Source organism: Anser brachyrhynchus (assembly GCF_964034855.1).
Source record: "Anser brachyrhynchus genome assembly, chromosome: 18".
In the NCBI taxonomy this organism is placed as follows: domain Eukaryota; kingdom Metazoa; phylum Chordata; class Aves; order Anseriformes; family Anatidae; genus Anser; species Anser brachyrhynchus.
In genome coordinates this window covers 7,696,997-7,712,881 of record NC_137711.1, presented here as the reverse complement: position 1 = coordinate 7,712,881, position 15,885 = coordinate 7,696,997, and the positions used below count along the sequence as shown (strand labels likewise).

General features: G+C 45.1%; 1 protein-coding gene across 9 annotated transcripts in view; it reads right to left on the bottom strand.

Annotated features, from left to right (window-relative positions):
• UNK (unk zinc finger) overlaps window positions 1–15,885 on the bottom strand; it is a 45,734-nt gene that overhangs the window by 20,743 nt on the left and 9,106 nt on the right. For all 9 annotated transcript variants that reach the window (XM_080560837.1, XM_080560835.1, XM_080560840.1 and 6 more), the window contains exons 2-7: window positions 6,492–6,701; window positions 4,714–4,890; window positions 4,162–4,292; window positions 3,913–4,048; window positions 2,224–2,341; window positions 1,194–1,278 (exon numbers count right to left, since the gene is read on the bottom strand). In XM_080560837.1, coding sequence (XP_080416963.1) covers window positions 1,194–1,278; window positions 2,224–2,341; window positions 3,913–4,048; window positions 4,162–4,292; window positions 4,714–4,890; window positions 6,492–6,701 — 857 coding nt within the window. The remainder of the gene's footprint in view (window positions 1–1,193; window positions 1,279–2,223; window positions 2,342–3,912; window positions 4,049–4,161; window positions 4,293–4,713; window positions 4,891–6,491; window positions 6,702–15,885) is intronic.

Sequence of the window (15,885 nt, the reverse complement as noted above, 5' to 3'; positions counted from 1 at the left end):
TACAATAAATGTACTTGTGTTATTTCAAGTTAATTAGGTCCTCAGTGCTCACCTTAATAAGAAAGGACTGAAAATATATATATACACACATACAATTCCATAAGATTGCACGAGAAATAACCAGGACTGAGTGACCTAGCTAGCCACGGAATATTATTCTGGCTTTTTTATAGTATCAAGTACAGTTACGTTGTTATGAACAAGGCATCTCCTAAACAGAAATGCTGTGTTATAGATGAGGGACTTTGCTAAATGCTGTTTCTCTATCAAGATTTCGTTCTCTCTTGAGCTTGCAGCATCAAACGGTGCAGTTGCATTATTGTGTTTTGGGCCACTATAGCCCACAGCCCTAGCTATAATCACTGCTTGTCTACCAGGCTTCCTATAAAGGAGCTCTGTAAACGGTAGGGAATTTACTCTCACCATTCTTTGACAAAGGTAGCAATTACTAATTCCACCATTCACAAAGGATAATCAAATAACAAAGAGATGTGCTCAAGGCCATGAGCAAGGCAGTATCAGAGCCAATCTACTGACTTATACGTAACCTGCTCTAATTACTGCAAATTCAACAGTGAAACTGGAGTGCAAAAACTGAGTATGAGCCATAGGACTTGGGAGCTAACTGTTACCTATGAATGGATTGAAATAATGCTCTATAAACCAAGGAGCTAGTAAGAAAAGCAGACTTGAGGAACAGTGGACAAAAAAGCTATGTATTTTTCTTCACCAACTTGAAGATTTAAACCTTAAGCAAAACATAAATAGTAAAATGCTATTTAATTTGTAGAACAGATCAATATGTTATCTATAACCCGTAATTTTATCCTCAGCTTTTTTAAATTAAACCAGTTTGCAACTTAGCTATGAACTGTTCATCTATGTACAGAGGACAAGCAGCTCTCAACTCTGTTCGTTCTCCTAAACTGACATATGGAGAACTGAGCAAGTGAAAGACAGAAGGAAAAATGCTTCAAGGGACAGTGCAACAGGACTACCTACTGCCTTCAGCTCTGTTAACACCCCTCACTAGCACAGTTTTATAGAAATTATCAAAGTTAATACTTTGTTTCTGAAAATCTTTCACAGAAGCTCTTTGTGGCCCTATATTTTAAGCTATCTGTTCTGGCCAGAAGCTCTCCATAGCTTCAATTTCAAACATCCATGAAAGATGAGAGAAGCAGCCCACGTACGTTCTACATGTGCAAAGGCACAGAAGGGTCCTCGGGGACAGCTGCCAGACTGCTGCATATCATTGCACTTGGTGGATTTGTAGATCTAAGGACGGGAAAAAAAAAAAACAACCAGACATGAACAGGAAAAACAGTGACTGGCAGCCCAGGTACAAAAATACTGTGAAGAGACTCAATGGCAAGATAGAAACACAGACAAAAGGCAAAAAGGCCAGCAGATTTCAGGGTGACCCACTATTATAAAACCTACTATAGCTACAGGAACACCAGAATATGCCCATTACAGTTATGCTCAGGCAAAGAACACCCCCATCACAGTCAGCTCCCAAAGGTTACTAGTTTGCCATCAACTCCCTCAGTCTCACTGGGAGCTCCATGTATGTTCAAAGTGCTAAAAGGTAGGAAACTCTTGGTAGATAACAGCCCAGAAAGCTACAGCCATGTTTGCAAGGAAAATTACAAACTGTTGACAATGGTTGTAGGAAATGGATTATTTCCCTTCCACCCGTTTGACAGGCAGTGACAATGGTTACTTTGCTGATACAGGCCCAACAAAGGTTTTCAACACTGTAACACGAAGCAGACTACGACAAAGTCTTTATAAAACTTCCTGTAAGGATACAGGAATCCTCTGCACATGCACAATCTAAGAGCTTGGTAGGTTGTAGCACCAGTTTGTGGGTATTTATGGTTCAGCACAATCATCATCAGCCAGTTTTTCTCACAAAAACAGATGCTGTGCGCTCACCTGAAAACCCACAACCCTGCTTTCAAAAGGACCCCTGCTCATGAGTCCGTTCTTACACCTGAGTCTTCACCCACTTCTCTTACCTCTTCCCATACGATCTACCTAAAGGCACCTCTGTCAAGCAGCTGAATTTCAGTTTCCAACATGCAGTTTCTCTGTATCCCAGGACCACACCGCAAGCAGCACCACACACTCCCGGCTGGCACGTTAATTTATCACATAAACCAGGAATTCATTTGCTTTTCTAGTCAGCTACCGAACTGTCAGAGCAGGTTACTGTACCTCTGGATGGAACTGCTGCTCTGTGCGAGTGTGGCAGTATTGGCACGAGTCTCCATTTTCACACTTGGTAGGATCTCCCCACTCGTCTCCATGTTTCACACTGGGACATGGCGAAGATCTGTGGAAATAAGGTAGCGGCAGACTGCATCAGATGCACAAATGTGTTTTGAGCTTTGTTTCTTCAATTGGGAACCAGGCTCGGCTGCCCCCACTCCCCAGCTGTACAATCCCTTTGGCTGACTGCTGCTTCCTCAGCCCCCACAGTGCTGCTATTGCATCTTCCTCCCCCTCTCCCAACTTCCCAATGAAAGTAGCATGGCTTAGCTCTCTGTCTGAAACCTAATACAACCTGAACCAACGTAACTCAGCAATATTAGCAGCTGATGTGATTAGTGTCAGAGATGCAAGGTCTGGTTTCTCTTTTGGAACTGTACATTCATAGAAAGCTAACAAGTTAATTGGCTAATCCTAAAACACATAATACCCTTCCAGTGGTATGTTTCCAGGGTTGTAGTGTGGCCATGTGGAACAGAGGCTGAGTCAGGTCACTGGGGAAGAGGCAAACCTATTTTCTCTCTCCCAGCTGGGAACAGTTCCGTTTCCCAGGTTTGAATTTTTGCTGTGACCTCCTTCCTCTGCCCTTTATGCTCTTATCCATTCCCCAAAACAACAGCAGAGGGAAGCAGACAGCAGCAGCAGCAGATGCCTGCACAGAAGAGGCAGCCACATCAGCTGGGGGTGGGGAAAGCAACACAGAAGCAAGAAGAGATCAGGAGGGGAGAAGCTTTCACCTCTTCCCTTCCCCAAAGTACCCAGACAGGCAGAAAGCACGTGGCTGCTGTCTGAAGACTGGCTTATTGTTCCTGCTTCTCCTGAAGGTGTTGGGATTAATGTTCCTTGGATTTTTTATGTTTTTTAAATACAGAACTTCAGTATTGATTCAAAAATTTCTGTGAATGCTGGGGGTGGGGAGGGGAAGTGAGAACATCCACTGTATTTTCTCTCCTGGCTTTCTGGTCTGCTCTTATGTTTTTCAAAAGGGAACTAAGGAAAAGCCCCACTGAGATCACAACAAAAGCTCTGTTGTGTTAGAGGAAATGAGGGCCTATAACTTGGATAAAACTCGTTCAGGGAGACGCAGCATGCCGAAAAATCCAGGGACAGCTGAGTGACAAGAACACCCTGGTGCCTCAAAAGCAGTCTTTAGCAGTTGGTTAGGAATGCACGTCCAGCTACAGTACAGGTCACACTGTGCCTCACGATCCCCATCACCGGGCACATACAACAAGCAGCCTGATGATTCTGAATCCTTTACCCATGAAAACACTGCTGTGAGAGTTTGTCTAGATGGGGATTATTTTTTTTCTTGCACTGCTTTTTAAAGCAGGAGTTTATTTGAGAAGGGGAAGACAGAGGCAGATCCTGTTCACCATAAAACCAGTGGTAACATGATTTAGCAACAGTTATTTATTAGAGACACTGGTTCCTCTATAAAGCAGAACTCCCTGTTTATTTGTTACCCCATCTCCTCGATGGAAGTAAGAGTCCATCATATCTGTCAGTAAAGGCCTTAGAGGCACACTAAAAAAAAACTATCTAGCAGAGAAAATCCTAAATCCTTCCTCCTTACGGGCTTCTATTATACCTCACCACTCAGCTGGGAAACAGAAGACCCAGGCCCAGGATTACCTGTATTTGTGTTTTCTTGGGCTTCTTCTTCTGTCTTTGCTATTGTGGTAGTAGGGACAGGCATAACCCTGGCGACAGAGGCGGGGGGGTTTCTTACATTGCTCTGTCTTGTAATTTCCCAACACATACGTTGTATCTGCAAGAGACAAAACCAGTTAGTCAGAGATTAACACGACCTGTATTTATTACACAAAAGACTTTAACAGCAACATGCACTCCACAAATGCACAGAGTTTAATTGACACTCACCTTGCCACCTTGGCTCCTCGCTGAGTATTTTCTCTATCATAGCATGGCTAGCAGCAACTGCAGACTGACCCTCTATGCCACCTTCTGATGTAGTCTGACCATTCTGCAAAGCCTCCATGGCCTGAAGCTCCCTTGGTGGACAGAATTAAGTGAACAACAGATTGAGCAGGTGGAGACAGATAAATGCCTATAAAAACTGTGACATACCATGCAACAATTCTTAAGTGGGTGCATTTCATTCATACTTTCTTTTTTTTGTCAGAACATCCTTAGTCAAACGGTAACTGCAATACATGCTCTTCATCCCCTGAGAATTCCAGATGCACTATTTTGATGCCTCCACCAGTCCCCACATCACAACTAGTTTAAAGTGTGCTCTCTCCCCTCCCCGTTTTGAGCATCCTCCCTGGAGATTTTGTAGATTTGCCTTATTAGGAACGGGTACATCATAATCACTACAACACCAAGCATTTCACTCTGAAGCAATAGGGCCTTTCAATCACCTGGGCCCAGAAATTACCCTTTTCGTACACAGCCCCAAGCCCTACTAACCTGATGTCATACACCGGAGAGCGTAGATCATGGGGCCCATGAGCAAAAGCGCAGTGGACTCCGTTCTTCGTGCAGTTTCCCTTGGAGTCTGTCTCATGGATGCAGATTCCAGTTTTGTAGTAGCGCAAGTGATACCTCCTCTCTGTGTCTCCAGTAGTTCTGTGCAAGAAGGGGCATCTAAAGTACAGAAGAAGGGGAAGAACAGACACAGTTTAGTCACACAGACTCAACACTATCAGAAGACACATTGCCAATATAGGATGCGGTTGACAACGCTTTTGCTAACTCTCCTTCTCCTATTGTGCCTTCCAACATTACAAAGAACCCTTAAACCTGTCACTGCACAGTATTTAATAGTTTCCCTGCCAAACAGACAACAGAATTATTAAGCCAGCAGCAGCTTATTATTCTACCCTAGTGACTGCCAGGGATCTGGAAAAGAGCAAGGACACTGTCAAGGCGTTCTGATACACTAGCCATGATTGAAGGGACGTCACATGGCACATACCATTTCCTCAGCAGCCCATCTAGACTTCGTGCTGTTACTGTTTCCTGCTGATGTACTCCTACAGGGCTGCGACAGTCTATCTATAGCCAGATGCATCCTTTATGCAGAGCACAGGACAAGAAAGGAGAATTATAACATTTTAATTGGTGTTTTGTTTCCCCTCCTAGGCAGGAAAAGAATAATCTACACTGGGAAATATAAAAAGAACATGATAGAATAGGTGAAGTTTATATGTTGCAGCGTTCAGCTAAAAATACAAATCAGCAGGATTTTGAGAGAGCAGCAGTTTTCATTTGTTGAATTTGAGCCAGATACGAGGCAGTGATCTAGAAGCCAAAGGCCCCAAACATCTTATTTTTCCAATCCCTTCCAGTTCTCTTATACCAAGGAAGAAAAGTATTGAAACAGAGGCCTCATGCTAGGGATTTATTCCACTCTGCTGCAGCCACAAGATCTTTACTTAATCGGGCAAAAAAGATATTATTTTCCCAATAAATAGCATTTTTCTGTGTGTGTTTATACTGGCACGAAGAAAGGGAACTGAAATTCCATCTTCCTATAGCATCTCTATATAAAACACTCTCTATATTTGACCACAGTTTGGCTACACTATTTATTCTTCCACATCTGTCACGTGGGTGAAGTCATATTGCTGTGTTAACCCATTAATTGCAGGAATCTGCCACATACACAGCAAAAACACTCGCATCTCTCACTTAAACTTACCACAGTCACAAGGAGGGAAAACCCAACAAAACAAACTCTTCCTCCTGTTGCCTTATTCCGGGTACCTGACCTTTCCCTACTGGCTTCTTAAAAGTTCACGAAGACAAAACAAACTGCCAAGTAATGAATATGATTTAAAAAGCTGGGGATGGATAATTCAGGGACAGATTGAGGACAAAATTCCTACTCTTTCAGCAATCTGTTAAAAATTGAGCTATAAAGCTACTGAGCAAAAGCTATAATTTGACAGCTAGGGACTTACAGGAAGAATCTCTCTCAGTCCATTTGTCAGCTAGCTGTTTTTCACACCAGCTTTGCTAAAAACGCATGACAGCTGAATTCCCATCAACTTTGGTATCATCTCTGCAGCAGGCCTGGAGTACAGGGATTGCTACTACAGTTTTTACATCTGTCCTCATGGTACGTATGTTACAAAGCTGCTTTGCTGCTGACTTGCCTCATCTCTACAAGACCTGGCTGGAATCATCACTGGAAAGATCCCAAAAGCCTAATGCCTGAAAAGCAGGGTGCAGTCTTTACTCACTCATCTCCTTCTGGGCAGATTCCTGTGGTCTCGTCATACTTGGTACAGTAGATGTCAGGGCTGTAGTTAAATGTACCATCCCGGCGGCGGATAGATCTGCGACGACGCTGGTTGACAAAGTGCCAGTGGAAGCAAGTGTAGGGCCGGTGCTGAGTGCACTTGTGCTGCACGAAGAGAGGGCACTGCTCCGTGCGGAACTCCTTCAGGTACCTGCAGACAGAAGCCCATAAAGCAGAATTTTAGGACTGGGATGGTGGTTGGAGATAACCAATTTCCCCACAGAGCCCGTGCCAAACCAGAGCATCTGTCACAGAGGTGCACGCTGTCCTTCCCACACCCGCCTGATTTTTCCTCTCAGCACTGCAGGTTGGAAGCTGCTGGTTGTCCGTAAGGGGCAGGTATCAGTTACCAGGCCAGTTAATACAAAATGGAAGGCTAAAAGTAGCTGAAATCACTTTGTGTCTTTCAGGGTCATTGCAAAGAGGCTTTTCACAATCTTAGAAAACAGTTTGTGAGAAAAGACAGCTCTTAAGTACCTTTCCAACCATTTCTATCTCTAAATCTGAGACGTGGGCAAAAAGGGTTTCCTCCCCTTAGAGTTCAGTTTTAAAAGAATAAATCAATAAAATAGACTTCCTTGTTTAAACCTTCAAGTTAGTGAAAGATTAAACAAAAAAAACACAAATACTTTTCCAACTTTTCCACCCATTTTCCTCCTAGTTTCCTCTTTCTCCTTCAGGTACATGGTCAGCTGCAAATATAAAATTAATCCATTTCTCTCTTGCGATCTTGTGAATTCAGGACTCACTCTTGAAAAGCAGCATAACTATCCTCAAAGCTTATGGTGCTTTACTTTCATATGTAATTCTCTGAAAGTAAAGTACGTGCCTTCTTTTATCCTGAGAACTAAAGAAGTCACAAGCTTTTATTTGTGACACTAATGACAGTCTCTAAACCCAGATTGTAGAGGATTACAAAATGGTTTAGATCAACACGATGATCTGACTGACTGTGATCTGTGTGGAGGTGCTTACCAAGTCCATGCTGCCTGAAACCCCCCAGGGACCCCCCCAGGTATTTTGGGGGAACACGCCATCAGCTTGAGCAGCTTGGACCCGAACCCCATGGGGTGAGGCTCCAACAACACCACAGAGGGCCCAGAGCAGACCGGGTGTAACTGCCTCCCACAACAGGTCACGCTCTGGTCTCTTATGTTTAGAGGTTTAAAGCAGTGAGGAACAAAATCTGTCGGTCAGATAAGTGCTGGCATTCTGCTAGAAGCAACAGAGTGATCTAACAGCAGATGCAGACTCATTTTGAGCTGTGTGTGTATATCAAGGCAAAACAACGGAGTACAGGAATTTCTGAGGTATTCATTCCCATACCATACAATCTATCACACTTCTAAATAAATGGAAATGTGCCTGATGCCTGAAGATGTATTTACAGATATCGTACTGAACTCATTCAGAGAGCAACAGCTGTAAATGAAGTATCCTTTCCTCCTCGCCCCTGGCTGAGGAGAAAGCCTCAGGAAAACGCGTGTATGCAACAAAAGTGATTTTATCTGTTTGCTCTGAGAAGAGACTATCAGTGGTGAGAGCTTTCCTGCATGGGATTTTGCCAGTGCGGAAGGATAAACGCTCCTCCTCTTTAGCCTCCAAAGATGTGGGATGTGCCTTCGCCCTGGATCTGTGAAGGCCGCATGCCCTTTGCGCCCCAAGCCCACCCACCCCAGGACCAATATCCACACTGGGGCCTAATGCTTAATGCCAGAAAAAGCAGAGGCAGCATGCAGAAACAGGTCCGTTCGGAGTAGGCGAGGGCTAACAACACCGCTTTGTTCCTTTTGGCTTTTAAAAAGCCGACTCCGTTCAAATGGAGGTCCCCACTCCAAGCACAGCAGTTCATCTGAAAAGGGAATGTCTCAAGAGAATTAATCCATGCTTGGACAGCTTTCCAAGCTGTTGGGCCAAGTACAGGTGTAGAAGGCGGAACTGTCCAGATTATTTTATCTTATCAGTGTGCTAATAAGACTTAGAAGAGAAGTGACTGTAACAACACTTAGGTTAGAAAGTGAATTAAGCAAATTTAAGCAGCATGAGCTGACTGCTCTGAGGGATACGGCCTGGTCACCAGCCAGGCCCTTCCACCCAGACGTCTCCACATACACCTTAGAGAGGAGGTTTCATTTTTATGCTGCTGCTGTTTTACATGCAGAGAACAGCAAAACAGGGGCTACGTGCCCCAGCCAGTGTCATACAGCATACAGAGCCAGCGACGGAAACCAAAAGAGCATTCATCTTCACCACAGTGAGTGAAGAGTCCAGGCTTAATCTGAGGACCAGCATCCTGAACCTCACCAGTGCTCTGGGACCTGAGGGGAGATACCAGAACTAAACCACTCGGGCATCAAGCCCAGCACTCCAGTCCTCTAGTGAAAGGCATGTATGAAACACTGTGTAAAAAAAATAAAAGAAAAACTAAAAATATACAATCAACAAGCTGAAATGGCTTTGCTTTAACTGGAGAGTTTAAAAATGTACACACTGCCGAGGGAGATCAGTCTCTGGAGTGTCAATTGTTGCTGAAGAGCATTTGAAAATTAATTGCATTTCATGATTGGCTAAACTCCCTGGAGAAACATTTATTATAATGTAAATGAGAGATAATTACATAAGTAAATGGTTCACCTGAGAAGTGTTTAACACCTAACTCGCTTCATCAGAAACTCATGCTTTGATGCTGTCTATTAAATAAATGATCTCTCACTCTTAATTTCAAAGCGAGCCCCGCAAACAGGTATCACCGAGCTCGGCAGCAACACATTAACTGCGCACCATCACCTTTGCCATCAAGCCCAACAGAGGAAAACCAGAGTTGTCACATTAACTCAGTCATTTCAAACCTTTCAATCACTGCTTTGGGTTCTTCTTTTTTTTTCAGCCCACTGTAACATTTTAAATCACCCTCCTCCACAATAGTCTGAATGGTAAATTGCCTCATAGGCCTCTATTTTCTTGATTTATGAATTGAGTTTTGGCTCCTTTGGGGGAACACGGGCCACTCAACCAGCCACTTTGCATTAAAATATATGAAAGACGTCCAAACCACATGTGTTTTGGGAACAGAGAAAGGATATACGGACTGCACGACTGCAATGCGATTGCTCACTAAGCAGAATGCTATTAATATTTCAATAATCTCTCGGCAAAGGCTCTAAAGAAAAACGCAGAACACACTGTCGTGACAGATCCTCCTGGCATGCATGGTCTCCGCAAATATTTTCCCAGTGGACTTGGGAAAAGGAATTTTTGAACGACCCTTCAAACAGAAAACATGTTGATAACTGGTACAAATTTCACAGCATGTCAGCCAAATGCCATGCCTTTACAGGAAGAGGAAATCTAGCAATGATAACTCACATTTCTCAACTCTCTGAAGACCTCAGGAAACTCTACATGAGGGGCAGAAAAATTAGTACCCCACTTCACATAGGAGTTACTTCTATATTTGTTAGGAAAAAAAAAGACATGAAACTGATCAGTTTTGCATTGGTCTACTTAACACACATATAACACAAGATAAAGTGCTTTATTTCATATTTTCAAGCTCATAATTTTTTAAGAAGCAGAAAGCACATAGCATGATCTTCTCCTGATACTACGTTATGTCTACGGCAACACCCAGGTTCCTGGAGGAAACCTTATAATTTACGATTCCTACCAAAGACAAATGCAATTTGTCTAAACAAATAAGACAATACTGGGCAGAACAATGCCTATCAAAGTCACTGGGCTGAACTGAACTTGCTGCTGAGCGGGACAGACACTACTAGGAACGAAAGCTTCTTTCACTAGGAAGACAAGAGGAAAGATGACTTCTCCCAACTAGCTTTGGGAACTCCCGGAGGCTGAAAGGAGCTGCAAAGTCCTGGCATGGGGGGGACGACACACCAAGAATTTTGCTTTGCTGAAATCCCACTTCCTGCGGGCTGGGAAGTGGGAAGGGGCAGCAATTACTCTCCACGAGAGTTTACACTAGCGGGGGAACTGCCAACTGCCTGTAACTGCTAGCAGCAGCTCAGCAAGTGTTTACATCTGCAGCCAGCAACTGCAGCCAGTTCCCCCCCCTGCCCTGGGGGGTATCGAGCTGCAACCTGCTTCGGGAGCTGCAGGCGGAAAGATGGGCAGGGGGAAGATCCAAGATTGCACTTCCAAATGTCACCAACAAAAAAAAATTCAAACCCAAAACGGGGAAGAAAAACACAAGAAGAAACTAACTGAGAAGCTTCATTTGCAAACTCAGTAATTGCAGCCTTGTCCTGGTCGCATTCCTCGCCTGCTGCTGCAAAGATTGCTCGGTTTGCTGCAGCTTTGCTGGTTTGGCTGTGCGAGCAGCCGGCGAGCTCAAGCAGCGCAGCGCGCAGGATACCTGCATCCATAACTTGTTCCAGGGCCGCAGACTTCCTGCCAAACTTGATAAAAGTCACGCATGCACTGGCGTGAGCTCAATTCAGGAAAATGTGCTGGTAACGCATGAAGACAGCTGAGCTCTAAATTCCTCGTTAAAAGCCTTTCCCAAAGCTCCCTGAAATCACTGGAAGACGCACAATGACGCCAGAAGAGAAGTCTCTGCTTTACAGCAGAGGGATCAGGACTTGGGGGAGAGGCACTATTGACGAACGTGGAAAAGAAAGGAGAAAAACAACTCCCCCAAATCCTTGTTCTTCCCACAACACAAAGCTGGGCCCTCCTTCCCTTCCAGCACCCCTGCGCTGTCTGAAGTCTTTCTGCGAGCCCCAGGACGGGCTCCTCTCCTCGCAGCCCCCCTCACTCCTCCCCGTCAATTCCCTTTCTGCCAAAATTCCTTTCGGGCCCAAAGAGAGCACCGAGGCTGACAAACGGGATCGAAATCTTCTGCAGCAGTAGGACAGCAGAGAGAAAACCATTAGGTAATTGGCTAATCCGGACTAAGGCACTGCCTGTACAAGTAGGACAGCAGGGAGACCTAATGCCAGCGTCATCCAGGTTCTGCACACACGTGGTGGGTGCCTACACCCACACAACTGTGCTAAAGCACCCCTCGTAGAGGCCCACGTGAGTGACTGGTGTTGGGTTTTGTGGTGTGAGACCGAAATAAACCACGGACACCCTTCCTGGGAGCCCAGCAGCCCCATTCCCCCAGCCATGAGGCTCCATCCCCGCAGCAGCTCCCGTCACATGAAGCCACTTGCAGGAGGCGACGTGGGTCGCTCTCAGGTAAATCTAACCGAGAATCCCGCAAATAAAGTGCCTTTTGTTTAAAAAAAAAAAAAAAAAAGAAAACAAACCTCCACTTCCTGATAAGATTTCAGAGATAAGGAAGAAAATGCTCTCATGCCATTAACATTTATTTTAGTCCTGTCTGCCTGCATCTCTCGACAGACAGGATCATGCAGCAAAAATATAATTTTATCGGCATAAACCAGCTGAGAATGCCGTGGGCTTTTGCTGGCCTTTTTACATCCCTGACATCCTGCTGTTTCAGACAGGACAGCACAAGGCTATGCCACAGACCTCTCTGTAAAGTTTCAGGTGGTCCCAGCACACCGCAACCCCGGGCAGAGCTTTCTGAGCGCTGCTGCGTGAACAACAGAGGTCACTGCTCCCGGCTGGTCCCCAGCTTTCCTCTGCTGGAAGATCCCCTCAGCACCCACCTGCCCAGGCAGCAGGCTGCTCAAAGTTTCCCTAATTCAGCTTAGGAATAAATAAATAAATAAAATTACCAGCATTGCTTCAAAGTTTAAACGAGTGGTTCAAGCTAACACTGACTTGTCTGAAGCAAGCCCGACGTGCTTACCCAACACACTCCTGCAAAGTAGGCAGCATTGCAAAACCCAGGAAAAAATAACGTAACTGTAGATATAGATGTTTCAAATTCAATACGGCTTATCTACTGAAAATATTTTCAAAACCGCTGTTTTCTTTTTAAGCTCGGAGAGCCAACCCAACGCAAGGGGAAAAGAGCTGTCCATATTTAATCAGCTCTCTAAATTCATTTCACCCTCATAAAATTTTATTACAAAAGATGATATCAAACACGCTTTAAGTAAGAAACCCATGACTCAATTATTTTCCTTTACTGAACTGTGGTATTCCAATTGAAATGAGTCAGTGGTGCATGACAGAATCTACTTATTCCAACAGGATACTCAATAAAAATCCTACTAATGTACCTTTTGTCTAACATATCATTACTGACAGAGGGAAAGCCACGATATGCAGCTCTGACATTGCTCCGGAGTTTTTGCTCTTTGGGCAAAGAAGATACTCCGGAACGACTGTAAATAAATAAAGAAACGGGGATTTAAAGAAAAGCATGGCTCCACAATAATTAGCCCAGAATGGATACTGTGGAGGAGATTTGGGTTTCTCTGTGCCGGCAGTTCCCTGTAACACCCTTCCACACCTCCTGGCACACCGGCAGGGTGGCTGGAAGGCTTTGCTTTTAGGGAATTCCTCGGCATGCCAAGGAGGTCAGCGAGGCGCCAGCCTTGGGGGCTTTTACTGCTGCCAGCAACCACGGACTCCGAACACCTTTCAGAAATAGGGTTTGACACTACCTTTCCCGAGACATCTTATAAAATGCTTTCGTTTCGATGCAAAGCGAGCTTTCTGACAGGGAGCGCAGCCTTCCACTCCCGTGATTTCTTGGGATTTGGGAGAAAAAAAAGCATGAAAGAAGCAATCTAGCTTCACAGGAGCTGAAACTTCACAGGGGTGGGCACAGGGAAACCGCATTCCCCACCCCAAAGCAGGGTTCTGCCTGCAGCCTGCTTTAAAACCTGCCTAGACCCCTGCAAGGAAACGCTCAGCATCTTTCTAATCAGAGCAGGAGTTAAGACAAGTTTGTTCCAAGAAACAGCTGGGGGGAGCTGAGTGTGGTGGGGTTTTTTGCCATTGTTTAGAAAAAAACAACTAACAGATGTCATTTCACATTGAAATACAGTCTCACGCTAGTCACAGCTGAGTATCAAACAAAATAATAAGCATTTAATAAGAGCAAACATGTTCAGCAGCAAGCTTGACGGTTTCCATCATGATTTCAGGGAAAGTTTTCTGAGCAGGCTTTACCAGTAACCTTTATCAGGTACAGTGGCTCACCACTATCGTGACAGAATCCCACGACTGGACTCATTGGACAAAAATACCCATTTAATGCTGTTTTTCTCAACAACCTCACAGACCTGATCAAACCCTCACACCCCCCATCACAAAGGACTTTTGCACACGCCATGCATCGCCTTCCACAAAACACGAGCATCTCTCTTTCTCAGCACACCTCAACAACTGCTCGGCTATTTCCCTTTCCACGCTGTCAAGTCAGGTGCAGTTTTGTAAGCCTTGAAAAGACCAGAAAGCATTTAAACCTCAAAGAAAAATATACGGGCCACTTTATAAAAACAAAAGGCTGACTGCGAACGCGGGGAAGGAAAAAGGATGAGGAAAAAAGTTTCGGTAAGCTCACATCTGTCAGGAAGATAGAATTCACATGCCTCAGTGTTTTCTTTATCACCTAAATAAATTGAACCATCAACTGGAAAAAGGTCACACCGCAGACAGCACCGGGCGATTCTAAAGCTGTTCCATTTCCCCTTCTCCATTAGAGCTTGACAATAATGTCAGTCTAAGGGCGAATAAAGAAAGTGAAAGTTGGAGAGACTTATTACGGATGCACGGAGCTGGGCTTGTTTGGTCGCAGAGGCGTTTTTGCTCGAAGCGCTCCCATAACTCACGGCGTACCTTTGTGAGCAAAAGGACGACGGCTTCACGTCCGTAGCGCGTGGTGAGCTTGCTGGCTGCCCTGCTTTTCGCCGCAGGACTAGGAAGGCAGCACGCACAAGTTTTCCTTTTCCTCGATATCCGATGGGTCTGGCAAGCGAAGCTGAGCTTGAAGCTTCTGTTTAAACGCTAAAGGGTTGCGTGTGCTGCAGGAGCTACGGCACCAGCTGCTATTTTGGGATTTCAAAGCACACCGGGGCGGACGACAATGCGGGCAAGTCAGCCGGACTACACGGGAAGAACAACGGATTACTTTGCACTCGATCACTTTCCCGTCACTTTATAGACGAGAGCTGTAACTGACTGCTAAAAATAACCCTGCCCGTCCCAAAATAGAACAGTGGCAACTCTCAGAAATTTTCATGAGATTTGTCAATGAAAAGCAAAACATCTGACAAATGGTTGTGTCTTGTGTATACTGAAAAACTAAGCAGTAAAACAGAGACACCACAGCACGGTGCCATGCCAGGACCGGAAGACAGCCCCGCACCAGCTTCAGGCAAAACATTGCTCGGTTTCCAGACCGACAGCCAAAAATGGCTTCGTTTCGAGAGAAATACTGCCATGCAGCTCGAGCAGCTCACCAACGCCGTGTCTCAGTGAGAAAAGGGAAGCGTGGCTTTGCACTCCGAGCTAACTCAACAAAATCAACGCTTGCCCTGTGCACCAGCAGCCAGGACCCCAGCCTCACGGGTTAGGGTTGCGTTACCAACCGTGGGTGTCGGGGTGCTCAGCCCCTCTTTCCTGGAGCCCAGCGTGGAGCTGCGTCATTCAAACCAGCCCAGCAAAACACCTGGAGGCTTTTTTTTTTTTTTTTTTTTGGCTGTGCGCTCTTTTTTTAAAGCATCAACCTGTTGCATCAGCGGGCCACGAATGGTACGTGGCCGACCATACCAATAAAACCCACCTTAAACACAAGCGTTTGTTTGCACGGAGCTTTCACCTTTATAATTAAAACAATCCAAGGACAGGCACATGCAAACCCTCAACTACAGGGCGTTTCGGAGCTGTTTCCTTAGGAGCCATGAAGCCTTCAGTTCACGCTCACATTTCACCCAGTTTGATCTCCGAACGAGCTGGCCATGAGCACACATCGCTCGACGTGACCTCAGGATTAACTACGCATTCAGACAGTCCACACAATGTTTTAAAAACACGTCCATTTTTTCCAAGTGGGAGCGACTTATTTTGAACTTGACGCTGTTAGTTTATGGAACCGCCACAGCTGTGCCTAAAGCAAGCCTCAAACACAGCTCGCCCCGCTTTGCACAGCCCTCATCACCCTACAGGTTGGTTTCCACTCTACACCCTATTTCGGGACCACATTATTCCTTCCCTACAGCACCTGCCTAAGTGCTGAGCTTACAAAACCAGGATCGTATTGAAACGATTATTTTTCAGCAACACGTGGACTGAGCTCAACTGTTTCAGTGAAAATCCTCGAACTTATTGAAGCTGGACAGCTACACGCTGCTGGAGGCCTCCACCTGCTTTAATTCTCACTACAATACACCAATGTGTGCTTAAATATGAGCACGTATTTTACTACTAATTACCTAGCAAAAACATCC